The sequence below is a fragment of the Quercus suber genome, unplaced genomic scaffold, assembly GCF_002906115.3.
Source record: "Quercus suber isolate HL8 unplaced genomic scaffold, Cork oak 2.0 scaffold_990, whole genome shotgun sequence".
Taxonomy (NCBI): Eukaryota; Viridiplantae; Streptophyta; class Magnoliopsida; order Fagales; family Fagaceae; genus Quercus; species Quercus suber.
Genome location: NW_027070405.1, coordinates 103,602 through 122,905, shown reverse-complemented (window position 1 = coordinate 122,905; position 19,304 = coordinate 103,602). Strand labels below are relative to the sequence as shown.

Sequence of the window (19,304 nt, the reverse complement as noted above, 5' to 3'; positions counted from 1 at the left end):
TAAAATAGAGATAAGTAATATGAATTGAAATCGGTTGTAATAGTTAGGGTTATTGTACCATGTAATTATCATCTCATATGAGATGTAAAGTTGATAGGGTAATTAAAAATAAAAAATAAAAAAACTTTTTTAACCTTTTACTTTTTATCCAACTAACTTTGACATCTCAATGTGAGATGGTAATTGCATGGTGAACCAGATCCAAATCTTGTATTTATCTTGCATATGAAAGTAAGCTTGTTTATAAGTAGGAGAAGAATGAATAATGAATATGCATATTCTTGTTAACCAATTAACTAGAGAAAGCTCTAAATTAATATATGAGCTTAGAATACCTAACTTCAAATTCAGTGACAGATCAGTACGGAATGGATACCAGTAAGCAGTAAGTGGACGGAAAGGTTGTGAGCCCCCTCCAGTTAATCTTTCCACCCAATTCCAAACCAAGGGTACTGAGACGTGTTCTGTTCTCTTTTCAAAGCATAGTTTACCTAACAGGGAGGTTGCCCTACAAATATATATATATATATATTAGTCCAAATGGTTTTCGAATTTGGTAATTGTCTGAAGGAAAATACTAACAAATACCCTTAGGACATTGGTTAATAATTCATTTAAAGAAAATTTTTATGGAAAAAAAAAAAAAGTAATTAATGTTTTGATAGTTTTTTTCATTTCCCATAAAAGTAAGTAGTGTCAAAACTTTCCTAAAATGGATTGTTAACCAATACATTAAGGGTACTCGTTAGCATGACCTTGTTTTAATTCTGGTTTCTTGCATCTCTTTCTTTGGACTTTGGAGATCAAGTCAAGATAATTAATGATGACATCCTTAATAGTCTCTAATTGTTTTATTGCCTGATACAAGGCTCGCAACAAAGTGACATTAATAAGTCATTAACCCCAGTGGTGTTCAAATATGAATCAATCACTCTTCTATTTTTTCCTGGAACTATTAACACTAGTGACTTCATATGTGCAGTCATCAAAGAACTTCATAGTAGGTCATTCTGAAGCTAATAGTCACCTGATGTGAATGCACTGAGGTATATGCTTTTTTTTTTTTTTTTTTTTTTCCTAGAGGAAAGTTATCGGACAATCTTGAAGCTTGGAAATTTACTATTCTTATGTTTGGTTGGGTTAGGAATCTAATAAGATTCTTGAGAATGTAAGATTTTTATATACCTAAGATATATTAATTTAGTAATTAATTGTCATATCTCTACATTCTATAAAATAAAATAGACCTAAAGATATATCAATTAAGTAATTAATTTTTGTATCAACGCAATTTCGTGTCCTAATTCTTAACCATATGTGTTGGTGTCTGTGTGCATGCTTCTTAGTCCATCATGCATAATGATAAGATTCCAAGTTTGGCTAATAAATATGCATAAAATAGAGATAAGTAATATGAATTGAAATCGGTTGTAATAGTTAAGGTTATTGTACTATGTAATTATCATCTCATATGAGATGTAAAGTTGATAGGGTAATTAAAAAAAATTAAATAAAAAAACTTTTTTAACCTTTTACTTTTTATCCAATTAACTCTGACATCTCAATGTGAGATGGTAATTGCATGGTGAACCAGATCCAAATCTTGTATTTATCTTGCATATGAAAGTAAGCTTGTTTATAAGTAGGAGAAGAATGAATAATGAATATGCATTTTCCTGTTAACCAATTAACTAGAGAAAGCTCTAAATTAATATATGAGCTTAGAATACCTAACTTCAAATTCAGTGACAGATCAGTACGGAATGGATACCAGTAAGCAGTAAGTGGACGGAAAGGTTGTGAGCCCCCTCCAGTTAATCTTTCCACCCAATTCCAAACTAAGGGTACTGAGACGTGTTCTGTTCTCTTTTCAAAGCATAGTTTACCTGACAGGGAGGTTGCCCTACAAATATATATATATATATATATATTAGTCCAAAGTGGTTTTCGAATTTGGTAATTGTTTGAAGGAAAATACTAACGAATACCCTTAGGATATTGGTTAATAATTTATTTAAAGAAAATTTTTATGGAAAAAGAAAAAAAAAAGTAATTAATGTTTTGATAGTTTTTTTCATTTCCCATAAAAGTAAGTAGTGTCAAAATTTTCCTAAAATGGATTGTTAACCAATACATTAAGGGCACTCGTTAGCATGACCTTGTTTTAATTCTGGTTTCTTGCATCTCTTTCTTTGGACTTTGGAGATCAAGTCAAGATAATTAATGATGACATCCTTAATAGTCTCTAATTGTTTTATTGCCTGATACAAGGCTCGCAACAAAGTGACATTAATAAGTCATCAACCCCAGTGGTGTTCAAATATGAATCAATCACTCTTCTATTTTTTCCTGGAACTATTAACGCTAGTGACTTCATATGTGCAGTCATCAAAGAACTTCATAGTAGGTCATTCTGAAGCTAATAGTCACCTGATGTGAAGGCACTGAGGTATATGCTAATATGCTGGACCTTTTTACAAATGGCTCAGTCGTGATTTGGAAAGTCATACTAAAGTGAAATGGGCTCAAAGCCAGCAACTTACTAGGAAACAGCGTCGGCATATTTCAGATCAACCCTCTCCGTTCACACCAGTCAACAAGCACCATCCATTCTCCATTCTGTTGACGTAGTAGATAAACAAGCACAATTCAATATTCCATGTAGGTACCTACCAAAGTCCAAAGCCCAAATACACTGGCAAGCCAATCTTTGAATGAAAAAGGACTTGGTAACAAACATTGCATACCATTATAATATTGCACAAGTTCACGTCCAAAAGAATTCCTTAGAAAATGTATAATTGGGTACCCAAAATTTTTCATTTTAAAATGGGTCAAATATCTAGCATAGCAGTCGCATATGACTTGGGAGTATCATTACAAATGGTCATGAAAACTCTGACCACCACACATGCACCCACATGACAATGGTGCCTTTTCGCTAAAACTGTTTCTAGTCCAACAAAATGCTGTACATATTGCGCTAATAACCCATCTACACAGTTCAGAATGGAAGAGAATGTTTCTTTTAGTAATGGTCATCCATTGATGCCCTTGTAGTCAGCGTGGGACCCCATTTTGTTGCTCATCATGATCAGGTAGCTTGAATGGAAAATGTGCAAATTGGATCCTCAACGCAGGGGCGTCAGGTTTCTTGTCATCAAACTTGTAACCTGAAGAAATCTCACATTCCACATAGTGATTCAATGATGCATTAACGCCTGACTTTATATTGATTTTCAGATATCAATTTCATCACACAAGACTTTTTTTTTTTTCTTCTTTATATAGATACGACAACACTTCTATTTATGGCGTTTGCTCCATGATGATTGTTCTTTATCATCAAGCCAATACACCAATTGTTTTTTGTGTAAGCAAAGTATGAACCTAGATCTCTTAATCGATGATAAGAAAGTTTATCATTTGAGCTAACTAGAGCCCACAATTTCATTATGCAAGACTATAATGAAAACATTTAAAAATGAGAGAATTAAAATTCACCTCTTTGTGGGATACCCTAACTACAATTTACCTCCCTATGAACACAGACGCTATCCTTGTATATTTTGGATTAATATTGATTTTCCCACCCAAATCAGCAGCAGATATGCATAACCTAATATGCCAATATGATGAAGACACTTTATTCTTTATTTAGACCATCATTGCACACTACCTTTCTTCAGGGGTGTTTGCCAATGTCATAGAACCTCATCAGCTAGGAACAATATAATAGGTTTTATTTGTTTTCAGTTTGTTAAAATTTGCAGTTCAAAAAACTAGTTCAAGAGTGGACCGGGTATCTTCCCAAAAGCAATATTAAGATTTGGTTATTTATTATTATTATTATTTTAAATGCACGTGCATATTCCAACCTAAATCTAGTTTTAAAATTTGGCATTTTCACATACATAACCCACCAAAATTGGTTTTAGCCTAAGTCTAGAAAACGAGATATAAAATAAAATCAATTCAATCTTAAAACGGTTTTATTTTTGGTTCAGATTATATCAGAATTGAACCAGTTTTGTGATTTTCCAAAAGAAAACCCTAAGATATTCTTCTTGCAAAATTTTACAAGGGGAAGGAAAAAATAAACTTGCAGAGAATGTACCATGAATAAAAGAAAATCAAAGAGAGAGAAGAACCACGTAGGCAAACAAAAAGAGAATAGGAAATAAAAAAAAGAAAGAAAAAAAGAAAAAAGAAGAAGCAGTGGATAGAGTAGGGTCGTGGTGAAGGCTGAAGAGTAATGATGTCAACTTAGGGGAAGCTGGGATCAGGTCTTTTGGTGTTGGATTGAGTTTGGGCTTGGCAGGGTGGGAGAGTTTGGAATCAGTTTGGATTGGAAATAGCCCAATTTCAACCAGCAGTACTGGCCAACCAAAGTGGAAAAGTGGGCAAGAACAGTTGCTATGGTCATCGCTTGCTAGCCTGTTGTATATGTACAACTCTCTCTCTCTCACCACGTTGTCATATGAGCTGATTTGGCTTTTCCACTCCCTTGTTTGTGAAGATTGATGAGGATGGAGATAAATCAGGTGGTGAGTTTGGATAGCATTTGTTAAGAAAAGTATTTTCTTTCTTTTCCTTTTTCCCTATTGAAAATGTGGGAAATGACTTTAAATTTCTACTACAGATAGTTCCATCCAGACTCCATATAGGTAACTGGTTTAACACAATTTTCATACTCTAAAATTTAGTAAATTCAATATATATTATGTATATTGCCAAAAGTCTTGTAGCTCAATTGGTTGACACCTCATGGTATTTCCAACGAAGAATTAGAGTTCAAGTCCCCCCTCCCCCAACCATAGAATTATCAAAAAAACATTATAAAAAAAAAAAAAAAAGATAAAGAAAAACCCATCTGATAACCATATATGCTGGATTTACTAAGAGTTTCTTCAATTATAAATTTTTTTTTTAATTTAAAATTTTTTATTATGTATATTTACATTAAAATTGTTGAATAGATATATTAATCTATTGGTGTTCTTGTCAAACTTACATGTGTGTGTGTGTATTTAGAGAGTGAGGGAGTTGTCCGATTAAGTAATTATATCTCTTAGTAGCATAAACAAGAGTTGATGACATGCCCCTTTTGTCATTAGCCACCCAAGTCATGTGAACTTCACATGTAAGTTTAACGTTAATATTGATAGAAAAAAGTAACAAGTTCAATTTTATCTATAAGTATAGACTATAGAGATATTTAGTGTCAATTTTCAGAAGCTAGGGAGATGATCATATAAATTGTTATTGGGGTATACCACATGGAGATAAATTGTAATATACCCTAAAATTAATCACATTAGCTAAAGTAATGTCTATCTCAGCGGGAACTTCTACTTCTTCCCGTGGATTTACTGCGGAACGGTTGCTGGAATATTGCGCTCATTGAGAGTAGACGCAACCTTTCACCTTGTCTGCTCTACCTTTGGCAGAGACAAGATGTCGCTATGAGGATGGCTCGTCCATCCTTACGGATGGACGGGCCTTTTTCACAATGCCTCGTCCTTGTTCCTCAGCACGAAGGAGGTAAGGACGAGTATCGACTCCATTGGCTTGGACGACCTCCCCATGGCTTGGACGACCTCCCCATGGCTTGGACGAGCCTTGTGGACGAACTTTTTGGAGGACATTTCTGCCTCCTCATCAGTTGCCCCCGTTCACATGGGTCGTTCAGCTAATTAGGTAAGTTTATTCAACTCGTCCTTAGATGTTATCGGCTGACTTAAGACAGAAGCATATGCCACGTGTTAGCCCCTTATTCGCAGTTAGTCTCGTCGATTCATTTCTTCGAGACAGATGCCACGTGTCACTTTCGCGTTGGTGGCGTCGCTTTAAATGCCCAGGTCAACATCCTATAAATAGTTGAATCTCTTCCGTGCCCTTCACATTTCTAGAATTTTCTGCCTTTGACATTCCTCGTCTAGAGCCTCGTCTAGGAGTTTTCACGCGTCTATAGCCCTCATCCGTCTTAGAAACAGGTATTCTTTCCTCCTTCGTCTTGTAGGTTTCTTCAATTTTCCTTTTCAAAGAAAATGTCAGCAACAGTTATTTCTTCGTCTAGTGATAGCGTAGAGAAAGAAATAGACGAGTACTACGACGAGACTAGTACTAATAATTCCAGTACTTCTAGCGATAGTAGTGGGGGAATTCTTCGGACGAGTACGTTTCTGGAGTCCCTGGTGTTCCTTTGGAGGTTGTTCAAGACCAACTTAGGAAAGCCTCAGGGTCCCAGGCAGGTACCTCGTCCAACTCTCCTCCTAATACCACAGACGATCAGACCACTGTCGTTAGTTGTGCTTTAGATATTCCTCTAAGACGGACGAGCAGAGGTTAAATAATCTTAGGACGTGGTACCAAATCCCGGACGAGTTCAACCCAGATTGCCAGTCCGTGGAGAGTGGTGTTGTGACCTCGTTTTGGGATAGGCGTCTATGAAGCCTATCTTTTGGGGGCCTAAGATTTCCATTAAATTCTTTTACTAGAGAGTTACTACATAGGTTAGGTTTAGCAGTATGTCAGTTTAATCCCAATGCATGGAGATTGATTATCTCCATGCAAATTTTGTGGAGGGAAGTATTTGGAGGGGACCGTCCTCTCACCGTGGACGAGTTCCTCTTCTGTTATAAACCTTCTGAAATTCATCAATCCCTTGGCTTCTACCAGTTCACAGCCAGGGGTAGTGATGGTAGATTGATCAAGTCCTTGGCCTCGTCTGATAGGAAATGGAAGACAGAGTTCTTCTTCGTCTCTGGCTTTTGGGCTGGTAGCCCTGCGGACGTGGGCCAGGATACATTTGGTTCTTATACTGGGGATTTAGGGAACCTTCGTCCAGAGGGTAAAGTCTTTGTCTCCCTTTTTCTTTTCGTTAATATTATTGTTTGTTTATGTCTAACTTTTATTTATTTTCTTTTAGCCGTTGGACGACCTTCCCTTAGCAAATTCCACCGCGACCGCGTCCACAGGGCTCGTCTACATTCAGACAGGGATTTTCATTCCTTAGTTACACTCAGACGACTTGCCAAGTGGGGACTTGGTCCTAAAACATCTGAAGAAGCTCTTGCACACGAGATTACAGTACGAAGAAGTAAGTTCAAAATCCTAAGTGTTTTTGAGATTGTTTCTCTCGTCTTCGTCTTAAAAGAGAATTTTCTTTTCTCTGTTTTTTTTTTTTTTTTTTTTTTTTTTTTTTAGGAATGGCAACAATGAAGGGGAACAAGGGAAAGGAGGTAGCTGCTGAAGGGACTCGTCTTGAGGGCGAGCCTCAATCTCGTCCACTCGGTGGGGAAAAAGGAAAACTCTATCCAGAACCCTGGATTTAGGGAACCTCCCCAGCCGTCGCAGCAAGAAAATCAAACAAGTCTCGTCCAAGCGAGAGCCAACCTACCTCCGTCCCAGCCACCTACCCAAGTTGTTGACGTTGACTCGTCTACACCCATTGAGACTCCCCGTCCAAGACTCCTACACCACAACGACCATTCCCACCTCGTCCCAGCCTTCCTAAAGGGTTGCTTCAAACATTGTTGAAAATGAAGACTTAGCCTGGAGAGGTTCCAGAATGCTGTGCTTGAGGAGGACATAAATGCCTGCTATGACATGTCCTTGAGGGAGTTTGAACACTCAGGTGTTCATGATCTTTTCAAGGTATGGAGTTCTTGAACTCGTCTTGACAATAACACAAGGATCACCCTGTTGACTTCTCTTACTCGTCCTTTCTTTCAGGCCATGTCAAAATTTATGGCAGCCTCTAAGCAAGCTACAGAGCTGGACAAGACGAGGGTCTTGCTGGAGACGAGGATCCAAGAGGTGAAGGCTGAATCTAAAAAGTGGGCTGAGGTGGCTGCTGGTGCTAATGAGAAGGCAAAGGAATTAGAAAATTTGATCGAGGAGCTGAGGAGCGACGCTGTGGAGAAGGATACTCGTCTTGATCATCTTCAGAAAAAGAATGACGAGTTGAGTTCTCTTCTCTCTCAAGCGCGAGAAGACGCGGTGAAAGAATTCAGGGCGTCCAANAGAAAATAAAGAAGTGGCTTCACCTTCCAATTCTAACAAGACTCATGGGTTTTGGAAAAAAATGTGGAAGGTTGATGTATCAGGAAAAATTAAGCACTTCTTATGGAAAGCTTGCTTAAATGCATTGCCCACAAAGGAGAATTTATCATGGAGAAAAATCATTGAGAAAGCTCATGTCTACTCTTCAAAAATCAGGCCGAATCTGTCTCCATGCTCTCTGGGATTGCGCTTCTTTCCATCATGTATGGGATGTAGATTTCAACTGGGTTGATCGCCAAAAAAATCCAAGGGATCCTTCCAAAATTTGGTGGAACTGACCTCGATAAACCCATCAATTGAGCTCTTCACCACCATTGCATGGTTCCTTTGGTCAAGGCACTAAAAGAGGAAGTACTCCCTCTAATCCATGTTGTCTTGGAGCCAAAGAGGTTCCTGTCACTCCATCAGCAACCAGTCAGCACGTTCCCAAGGAGCAAGCACGTGCAAAAGAAGCAAAGTGGATACCTCCAGACCTCATAGCTTCAAAACAAATTTTGATGGTGCATGTTCACAGACACGAGAGAGGCAAGCTTGGTGTGGTGATACAAGACCATGCAGGGAAATCATTACAGCTTCTCTGAAAAAATTCCACAACCACCTTCAGTCACCTACTTGGAACTACTTGCAGAAGGGGGGTTGCCATTTTTGTCCACAAAGTAGGTCTTCAAGATTCCATATTGGAAGGAGACTCGGAAATAGTTATCAACTCCCTTCAAAAAGGTGATATGTTTCAATCTGCTTATGGTCATCTCTTTAAGGATACTTTATTCTATGTACACTCCTTGAGGAGTTTTAGTTTCTCTCATTCCTATAGGAAGGGAAATTCTGTACTGATGCTTTAGCAAAGAAAGCTAGCTTTTGTTCTAATTTAACCGTTTGGATGGAGTATGTTCCTTCAGATATCAACACTTTTGTATTGGCTGACAAGCCCTCTTCTTAATTTAATAAAACATTACGGGTGGATTCTCAAAAAAAAAAAAAAAAAAAAAAAAAAAAAGGTGGAACTCATTTCCACATTAATATTCCAATAATGGCATAACAACTCCATAAATTAACATATTACAATTTAGAAGGAAAGTACTTGTAAAAGGTTTGGTGTCTTAATGATTTTTAACCATACAAATTTTCTTTTTGATGTTTGTACTTCATAAAGAAAACTAAACCCAATCATATAAATAAATAAAATATACAAAATGCATGTTTGAAATTCTATCATCCATGCATTATGATTGATTGACTAATTTGAGAGTCAATCATTACTTGAAGGAACAACATGTGTGAGAAATCATTTGAGAGTCAATCCATGGCATTCTACAACATTGCAACTGTGAAAACGTGTGGAGGGAAACAAAATCAAGGAGAAATTGTATTACATTAGTTGAAATAATAATTGGAATAAATTAGTCCACAAAAAGAAAGAACGTGGCAATAAATATAATAATAGCATCCTATCATTTGTATTGTGTTCAACTCCTCCATCATGTATTTTGTTAAAGCTTACGCTTGATGCTTCCCAAATTTTTATTTCTTAGTTTCTTTTAATGCAAATTTACTTTCACCAACAAAAAAAAAGAATTGGTAAATTTGTTTGCCATTGCTATCCATCACTAAAATAAGCATCTATCATCATTTAGCCTTTTTTTTTTAGAATATTGATTACATTAACTTGAGTCCTAGAAATTACAATTAAAAAAAAAAAAAACATAAAAGCCTAATTCAAATAAGTAATAGTCTATTCTTTTACCTTCCATGGAGAAAACAAAGATAACATATCAATAATTACACAATAATCAAACAGAAAACTGCATAATTATCAAGCATAAAATAAAGAAAATTTTGTATGGGTGTCTAATTAATTATATATATATATATATTAAGACATGAAACCACATTTAAATATAAAACATTTATCCTAGGAGTAAACTTAGATACATGGCTCCACCTGTCATTTCTCAAATTTACTCTTCTTTTTCATTAGTTTAGACTCTCTTTTAACTTTATTATTCTAATTTCAAGATTTTCAATTCTCCCTTTATCTCTCATCAATTCATTCTTACATTTTTATCTTGTTACTAGAAAGAAATTGTAAAATTATATATTTAGTTATATTTTTTGGTGACATAGATGTATTAAAATTTTCTTCCTTTTTTTAATAAAGATTTTGAATAATTAATTTTTCTTTGTAATATTGACATATTAAAATTATCTTCATATTAAATTATATATAATAAAATTTTTAATAGCTTACTATCATAACACAAAAAAAAAAAAAAATAAAAAATAAATAGTGGGAACCAAACCGGTAAAAGACATTAGGCCATTAAGGATCAAACGACGTCGTTTAAAAGTGTAAACGGAAGAGGTTTCAGGCGAAGCTAGAGAGAGGGGGCGAAGCTGAGAGAGAGAGACATGGCGGATCCGTACAGTAGATACGGTGCAGGCATGGCAGATAGAGATAGAGATAGAGATAGAGATAGAGGTAATCCATCCATCCAAACTGCTGCTGCTGCCTTTTAACTAAATTTCCAAATTTAGTCTTAGACTTACTCCGATGAACTTCTATCTCTATATCATAACTGTAGAGTAAATGTCATATGATTTTTAATATCTTTTTTTTTTATTTTATTTTATATGATTATTATTCACATTTATACTACAAAATTATATGTAAGACTGTAGAGATCATGATTGTCCTCAATCAAATAACAACTCTAATACATGTGATGTGATGTGGCCAACCCTAATTACTCTCTTCTCTTCACAATCTGTAACCAACTTTCCCAAATTTTGGGACTAATAAGGCGTCGTTGTTTATAGACAAATTGGACTGTTGTTCTTAATATGAATTTTATTTAATTCAGACAAATGCTAGTAGTTATACCATTGATCTTAAGTCTTAACATAACAGCCAGTGTTTCAAGGCCTTCCTTTCCGGGCTATCTCTCATCCGAACCCCCATCATTGGCATTGGCCTCCACTGACATGCATCCTTCTTCTTCTGATTTCCTTAACAAAGATGTAAGCAAATTTTTTAGAGATAATTTATAATAATAATAATAATAATAATGTGTGTAACAAACATATATGTCTTGTGTTGTGTGATTTTGCTTGCAGATAAATTCCTTGCAACCTGGGGCATATGGCTTTGATGCTATTGCCGCTACTGCAGCAGCCGTTGGACCTAGCATTAAGGGATTCCCATCCCCTCTAAACGATCCTACATCCGGCATTACCCAAACCATTCGTGATGTGAGTAATGAACGACCTAGCTCTTTGAGAAATCTTGATGGTCTTGCAGTTCCAGGTCGGGAATCCAACGTTCTCTTTGTTGATAAACTTCCAAATGACTGTACCCGAAGAGAAGTAGGCCGTATCCTTTTCCTTTGCAATGTATTTTCATGATATCTTGTGTTGCTCAGTGCTATATTTACTTTTTAACAGGGGAATGAGGTTTCATTCTTTCATATTACATGGATTTATAGTTTTTAAAAATCATACTTCCCATTCCCCATTTGGTGGGAACTGTTTCTAGATGAAAGAATTACGCCTTCAAAGTTTAAGGAAATGTACTGTAATGTTCTTGAAGATCATTAGTTATATATTGCCCTCTGCTGTCATTTGGAACCTTGACATAAAATAAAAGATCTTTTCCGTCCATTTATTGGCTATAAAGATATCAAAGTTGTTCACAAGGAACCCAGGCGTGTAAGTCTACAAATAAACCTTCTTCCTTTTTCTTTTCTTTTTTTGTTTGGGGGAGGGCAATTGGAAATACCTTTGATCATGTGTATTTCAACTTTGAGAGAGGGAGCCAAAATAGATTGGAAGAGATCCACTTAGAGAATCCAATAATTATTAAGTCCCTGTAGATATTTTGTGAAAGCTTAATTTAAAAAAAAAAAAAAAAAAAAAAAGGATATTTTGTAAAAGCTTGATTTTATTTGCTTTGAAACTGCCAGGAGAGAGGGAGGGAGTTTGCAGCAGCAGTTTCTGTTCTATATTTCTAGTTCCTGCCCAAAATAGATTGGTAGAAATCCACTTAGAGAATCTAATAATTATAAATTTACTTGGAAATATTTTTAAGAATTTGAATTCATTTGCTTTGAAACTGCCAACACACACACATATTGATTTGTAAATTACACACACACTTGGTGGGTCTTGAACCACCAACCCATTTTAGTTAGAGCGCATAGGCAGATAAATCATAAATCATGTAAAATTCTGCAAGTCATGTGTGACTTGTTTTTAAATTTTTGCGAAGTTCTACTCACGTAAACTTAGAAAAGAAATGAAGATATTAGCTATATACAGTCATTTTGATTTATTTCAGTTTTGCTAATTTGGTCTATCAGGCCTCTGTCATATTATCAAATCTTACGACTGTTAGGTTTCATCTTATGAGAAGATCTGCTTTATGGTTCAATTTTCATTGTATATATCCAAGCAGTCAGGCTGTACACATCAACTTGTCATTATTATTTCTTCAGGGAGCATAGGTTTTGTTGTTGACTTGTTTTGAAAATGAAATGTTTGCATGATATACTCTTGAATTTTTTTCTCACATGTTTAACTAGTAGTTTGATAAACGAGTAAACTGCAGAGCGGAGATAAGGCTATGGTTTTGTGCTTTGTGGAGTTTGTCGACTCTAATTGTGCTCTGACTGCCATGGAAGCTCTTCAAGGTAAATTATATATAAATAATTTATGATTATTTGACATCTATCTGCTAATGCTTTTGGGGTTAATCTTTTGCCCTTTTGTTCCTTTAGGAGATATGGAACAAGGAATAGAACATTTCTATGGTATATAAACCTGTGATTTTACCATGGGCGCCTGTATGCTAATATATGAATTTCCTCAGAACGTACAATTTAAGTTTGATTAAATTACAAAACATAAATTTCAGGTTATAAATCAATATTCACATGCTACTATTTTCCAACTGATTTGGGGTTCAGGCTCATCGAGCTCAAACCCCTGGTGGGACCTTGATCTCAATCTGCATAATCAGTTATAGCAGTTGCGAGCGGTTGCTCTCAAAATCCGCAACAACCGGAGAAGTTGCAAGGTAACCGTTTTTACCGAACACTATATAAAGGGGCAATCGGCAAGGAGGCAAGGTATGAAAAATTCTGAAAGAGAAAAAGAAACATTTTCTGAGTTGTACTTTCTTTAGACGACGAGTGACAATATTAACTTTGCCATCGGAGGACCCTGGGCCGGCACCCACCGGTCTCCTCTGATCTGATTTTGTTTTACAGGATTCTCTCCAAGATCAAGACCCGGGAATCTTCAGCCCACTGATTTCTATAAGCATATCAGTTTGATCTGTTCATGTGGGTTTTAGATTGTAGGAGTAGTTGGTTGGTTGGTCAGATTGGTGATCACTGGTTGGGTTTGTTGTTGGTTTGGGTTTCGGATTGCAAGGTATTTTCTGGGTTTCGATGAGATGATTGACCAAAAACGCTGAGCACAACAATGTCGGGCTGGGTTTCAGGTTGCTGCTGTGTTTATTTTAAATTTTTGGATTTGTTTTTTTCATGTGGATTTTATTATTTTTTTAGGTTTATGGGTTTGATTTGTTGAAGGATTCGATAGAGGAAAGGGATTTTGAATGAATTTTTGCATGTTTATTTGCTGAGAAAATGTAATAAAAGAAAAGAAAATATTGATTATTTTAATTTTTGGGCAACCTTTAGGTTCTTTCCCAGAGAACATGAAGAACATGTTACTTAGTTCTTCCCAAAATAATTTAGATACATCATATAGCTAAGATTGCATACATCATATGTCTATTTGGTTTTCCATAATTTTTAGTAGCTTATTGTGTGTGTGTGTGTGTGTATCTTTTTATTTTTTATTTTATCAAAAGACATAGTTCTGATAGCTTATATTAAATATGCGAATTAGTTGGAAGCTACTACCCCCATCCACAGACCGCAGTGAGAGAAAGATAGACAGAGAATCAGATAAAGAAGATATCAACTTAGGAGAAGAAAAAATAACAACTTTTTAAAGCATTGATTTAAATAATCTCTACTTACTAAAAAATGATGCTATGAACTTATTTATAATAATTAAACAAATAGATTAAAAAATCTATTAGCCTGATGGATGCTAAACTGCAATAGTATTTACAATATTCATTATATAAAAGAAAGTTTCCATCCCAGCTTTAATCAAGGTTTGCACAAGCTTTTAGTTCAAAGAAGGGGGGTGGGGGGGAGCATTCCCTTCTTGCAACTTTATCAATTACAGGTCTTTCATCATTTGCAACTCCTCTCTCTAGACCCAATATAACCATAAGCACTTCTTATCTTCTTGTCAGCAATATGACAAAGCCGAGTCCTTTAGCACCACTTCAATGCATTAAGTCCCAATGGATTGTCCTTGCTCTATTTCATAGAATGGTATTATCAAATCAAAACTGAAGGGGGAAAATATCAAGGAGGTGATAACAACATTATGAATAATAATAAAATAGTTCAATTATAATTACTAAAAGGAAAGTTCTAGCGTCAAGATCACAGGTGCGGATTCTCATAGACAAGTAAGATGAGAGAAGTTTAGCATTACAACCTGCAGACCAAATAAGAGAAAGGACAGGTATTTCAGCACTATAAAGGGAAGGAAACCATCTTAACGAAAACTTCTCTCTTGCCACTCTTTGAAGTTTGAACTTTTAAAATAGTTCAATTATAATTACTAAAAGGAAAGTTCTAGCGTCAAGATCACAGGTGCGGATTCTCATAGACAAGTAAGATGAGAGAAGTTTAGCATTACAACCTGCAGACCAAATAAGAGAAAGGACAGGTATTTCAGCACTATAAAGGGAAGGAAACCATCTTAACGAAAACTTCTCTCTTGCCACTCTTTGAAGTTTGAACTTTGATGCCAAAGGAAAAACTGATATTTGTTTAATGTATTAGTTTCAAACACCTTCAAATAATTTTTAAAATTTATATTCAAATCTTATCAATATATGCTCTATTTCTTAAAAAAAAAAAAACTATACTTCAAAGCTGCACCAACTAATGCTTACTTAAAAACAAAAACCCTAGTGGAGTTCATCATCTCTCTATTAATTACAAAGATAATTGATACAAGCCCACAAATCTATAATATTCCATCTTCATTGGGGTTGGAGACTTTGGCATAAAATATACATGATATCATTGTTAAAACTCTCTTATCAAAATTTAGAACTATAAATTAGATTCTTCATAACTACCTAAGAGAAACAAAGGATGACACCCATAAATTATAAGGAAATGAGCATGTAATGGAAACTAAGTACTTTCTCCAAGCTTAACTTGTGCCAAATTGCTTACAATCCGACAATTTCATGCACACTGCTCTTTTTACTATAATAAAATGAACAAAAAAAAAAAGTTGTAATGGAAATATAAACCTGAAATCAATGAAATACTAAAAAAGCTTCCCTTTGGTACAAAACATAATCAACATGGTATTTTTTCAAGCTCTCACCTCCTATTTCTCCTTCAATCTCATCTCATCATCCAATTTCACCGTTCCCAAATCCTACTGATGCAAAGTAATAAGGTTCCCAATACCTAAAAACAATTCAATTTTTCAGACAACCGAAAAAAAAAAAAAATAAATAAATAAATAAATTTCTGTATCAAACTAACTAATTTTTGGCACTTCTGACTTTTGTGAAAGAGAGGTCAAGCTACATCATGCTTTGAATCACCAATTGACAACTATATGATGTATCCACCTAAAGAGAGCAACCCTTTAGCATTGTAATTCTCGTAACAAATAAAGAGGACCTGTATTGTTTAAATATAGCATTATGAGCTATCTAATACGGAGGACCTGAGAGGTCCAACCTATAATTTTTAAATAGCAATACGAGCTATCTAATACATACCTTTAGTCATAGATGCTTAGCTAAAAAGAGTAGGAACTAAATTAGCCAAGATTACTCTTACAATACACTTCATAAAATTCTATTAAACAAGATGGAGTGCAATGTTCAACATAGGCTGTTTATAGCCAGAAACTTTAATGCAATAAGCTATGCAAAGCTTACTGTCAAATAAGCACACGGAGAAGTTCCGTATGTCAAAAAGAGTGTGTTTTTGAACACCATAAGACATGCTATTGAAAAAGGCAAGCAAAAACATTATAATACATCCCTCACATAAAAGAAATTCAAAAACTAATACATCCCTCCCCTGAATTGGATCCTTATTTTCTGTGAGTAGGAAGTGAAGGGAATTAGCCAATTCAAAGAGCAGCCTAGTGCATTTCTCAATCTAACAAATTACCCTCAAGACTGCACAACATGCATAAAAAATAGCTTAAAGTCACTTCAAAGTTTGTAATTGACAATTTCACAGATATCTCCTATGCATTCCCAAAATTAGTATTAAAATAAAATATATTTATGTATCTAATGTATATGGATCAATGCTAAGATTATATGCACACCAAGGTTAAACTAAAATCAGGAATTGAGAGTTTCACAACAAGTGCACAAAATTCTACAGAACAACGTTACTTTGCTTTTACAAATAATTTTTTTGAAAACTCAACAATACAAATTTAAATAAAAGGAATGTGCAGAGCTAATAATCAACATGTCCACTAGCAGGTTAAAAAATAATTAATAGTATAATTGCATGAATGACTTAATGAAATAATTAAGTAGCTTCTGGGCATAAAACAAAGCCAAACAATAATTTTGTAAATAAAAAAAAAAAAAAAGAGAATCCGTTACTAGTTAAGAAAAAAAATTGTAAGAAAAACTTACTAGTTAAGAATTGCTCCTAATTTTCCTGTAAATTTTCTTTTTCATTCTTGGTTATCTTGCCTAATTAAAATCAAAATACAAATCATCCATCCGGTGCTTTGACCTCAGAGTACTAAATGAAAAGAAAAGAAAATTTAGTATGTATCTTTCAGGTTCTATAATTTATTTGTGTATCAACTTGCTGGACTAAGCACAAAACATAACTAATGGCATTAGAAATGTTCTCAACAGCATCTGCCTGGGGATCCTGCTCTCTTTATTTCATATGAACAAATTTTCAATAAATAAAATAAGCATCTATTGATATGAAGATATGAATATGATACAACTCAATTTACCTAGCGAGACAGTCATAAAGAAAACCTTGCCATTAAGTAAGTACTAGCATCAAAAGTAGCAGTCCATTTTACTCTAGTTAGCCATCCGAAAATGCTATTGACTGATTCAATATGTCAATATAAAATTACAGGATGTTTAAAAAATTTTCGTTATTTTCATCTACAATCTCTTAAATTTTTTTTTTTTGATAAATCAGAAAATTTTATTAGCACAGACACCAGAAACAACCTGAGACGTTGTTCTCAAAACAAGACAAATAGCAAGCAAAAGTACAAAAAACCAAATTCTGTACTAGCCAAAATGCAACACAAAATCTCTCAAACTTTAAAACTAGAAAACACTCAAAATTTGATTCCAAGATGCTGCAACAGCTACAGAATTATAGCTTAGATGTACATTACATAGAAAAGAAATGAAAAAGAAACAATGAAATAGCAACTCTATAACCGTGTCCTCCCTAGGACATAAAAGAAAAAAATTATTTCTTTATAAAAACCCTTCCACCTTGAATACACAGGTGTTGCCTTTTTCCTCTACTAACCAATAAAATAAAAAATTAAAATTAAAATAAAATAAAATTTCAACACCACACTAACAAGAGCCCACACCCCCCAATGAGCATAACAGAGCCACAACAAGAAGTTTTGGAAAAACTGAATCCCTAAGAAGCATTTCAACAAATACGTTCTGTGCCACTTATAAGAAAGAACAAAATTGGTACCTCACCAGCGCAGAAGTGTGCCAAAGTTACAGTGAAATGAAATTGAAGAGAGAAATTCCAAAAGTCTTTCAACAATTTAAAAAGAAAAAAGGGAACAAAAAAATGACAGAGAAATTAGGGATTTGCTTGATACTTACCTTAAACAAAATAAAAAAATTTGATCCTTTAAGAAATCCTCAGCGGTGAGTAAATGAGGGAAGCCGATGGGTTGAAGTGAAGAAATTGACAGACATGGGAGAGAACCAATTTGAGGTTTTTTAAGGGAAGGAGCACACGAGAGCGAGAGAGGATATGAAGTTGAGAGAGACCCACCTGTTTTTTATTTCTGTTTCTGGCTTTTATATACTGACCTAGCTTACCGGTAACAGGTTTCAAACTAAACTTAAATCAACGGCCACTATTAAAATAATACTAATTAATGGTTTAGATTTGAGTGGGTACCGTACCCACTAAAAAAGATAAGGGGTACAGTAGACTGACCCATTTGAGAAATGACAGGTGGAGCCATGTATCTAGAGTTTACTCCTAGGGATAAATGTTTTATATTTAAATGTGGGTTTCATGTCTTAATATATATATATATATAAGATTAGACACCCATACAAAATTTTCTTTATTTTATGCTTGATAATTATGCAGTTTTCTGTTTGATTATTGTGTAATTATTGATATGTTATCTTTGTTTTCTCCATGGAAGGTAAAAGAATAGACTATTACTTATTTGAATTAGGCTTTTATGTTTTTTTTTTTTTTTAATTGTAATTTCTAGGACTCAAGTTAATGTAATCAATATTCTAAAAAAAAAAAGGCTAAATGATGATAGATGCTTATTTTAGTGATGGATAGCAATGGCAAACAAATTTACCAATTCTTTTTTTTTGTTGGTGAAAGTAAATTTGCATTAAAAGAAACTAAGAAATAAAAAGTTTGGGAAGCATCAAGCGTAAGCTTTAACAAAATACATGATGGAGGAGTTGAACACAATACAAATGATAGGATGCTATTATTATAGTTTTATTGCCACGTTCTTTCTTTTTGTGGTACTAATTTATTCCAATTATTATTTCAACTAATGTAATACAATTTCTCCTTGATTTTGTTTCCCTCCCACACGTTTTCACAGTTGCAATGTTGTAGAATGCCATGGATTGACTCTCAAATGATTTCTCACACATGTTGTTTCCTTCAAGTAATGATTGACTCTCAAATTAGTCAATCAATCATAATGCATGGATGATAGAATTTCAAACATGCATTTTGTATATTTTTATTTATTTATATGATTGGGTTTTAGTTTTCTTTATGAAGTACAAACATCAACAAAAGAAAATTTGTATGGTTAAAAAATCATTAAGACACCAAACCTTTTACAAGTACTTTCCTTCTAAATTGTCA

The 19,304-nt window shown here is 34.5% G+C and overlaps 1 protein-coding gene and 1 long non-coding RNA gene across 4 annotated transcripts; one reads left to right on the top strand and one right to left on the bottom strand.

The window, feature by feature from the left end:
• The first annotated feature begins 10,373 nt into the window (after nt 1-10,373).
• On the top strand, nt 10,374-13,068 carry LOC111995833 (uncharacterized). 2 transcript variants are annotated; one of them, XM_024027790.2, is made up of 5 exons: nt 10,374-10,528; nt 10,976-11,085; nt 11,182-11,437; nt 11,711-11,772; nt 12,671-13,068. In XM_024027790.2, exons 1-5 carry the CDS (start codon nt 10,477-10,479, stop codon nt 12,776-12,778), a joined length of 588 nt encoding a protein of 195 aa, XP_023883558.2. In that variant the 5' UTR covers nt 10,374-10,476; the 3' UTR covers nt 12,779-13,068. The 2 variants fall into 2 exon arrangements, with proteins under 2 accessions (XP_023883558.2, XP_023883552.2); XM_024027784.2 differs by having other exon boundaries at nt 10,375-10,546; nt 12,671-13,066.
• A 1,092-nt stretch (nt 13,069-14,160) lies between these two features.
• LOC111996131 (uncharacterized) lies at nt 14,161-18,302 on the bottom strand. 2 transcript variants are annotated; one of them, XR_010627130.1, is made up of 4 exons: nt 18,047-18,302; nt 15,723-15,863; nt 15,559-15,644; nt 14,161-14,465 (listed from the first exon to the last, which is right to left on the bottom strand). It is a non-coding gene; the product is annotated as an uncharacterized LOC111996131 (long non-coding RNA). The 2 variants fall into 2 exon arrangements; XR_010627129.1 differs by lacking the exon at nt 15,723-15,863 and having other exon boundaries at nt 18,047-18,262.
• Between the last annotated feature and the right edge of the window lie 1,002 nt (nt 18,303-19,304).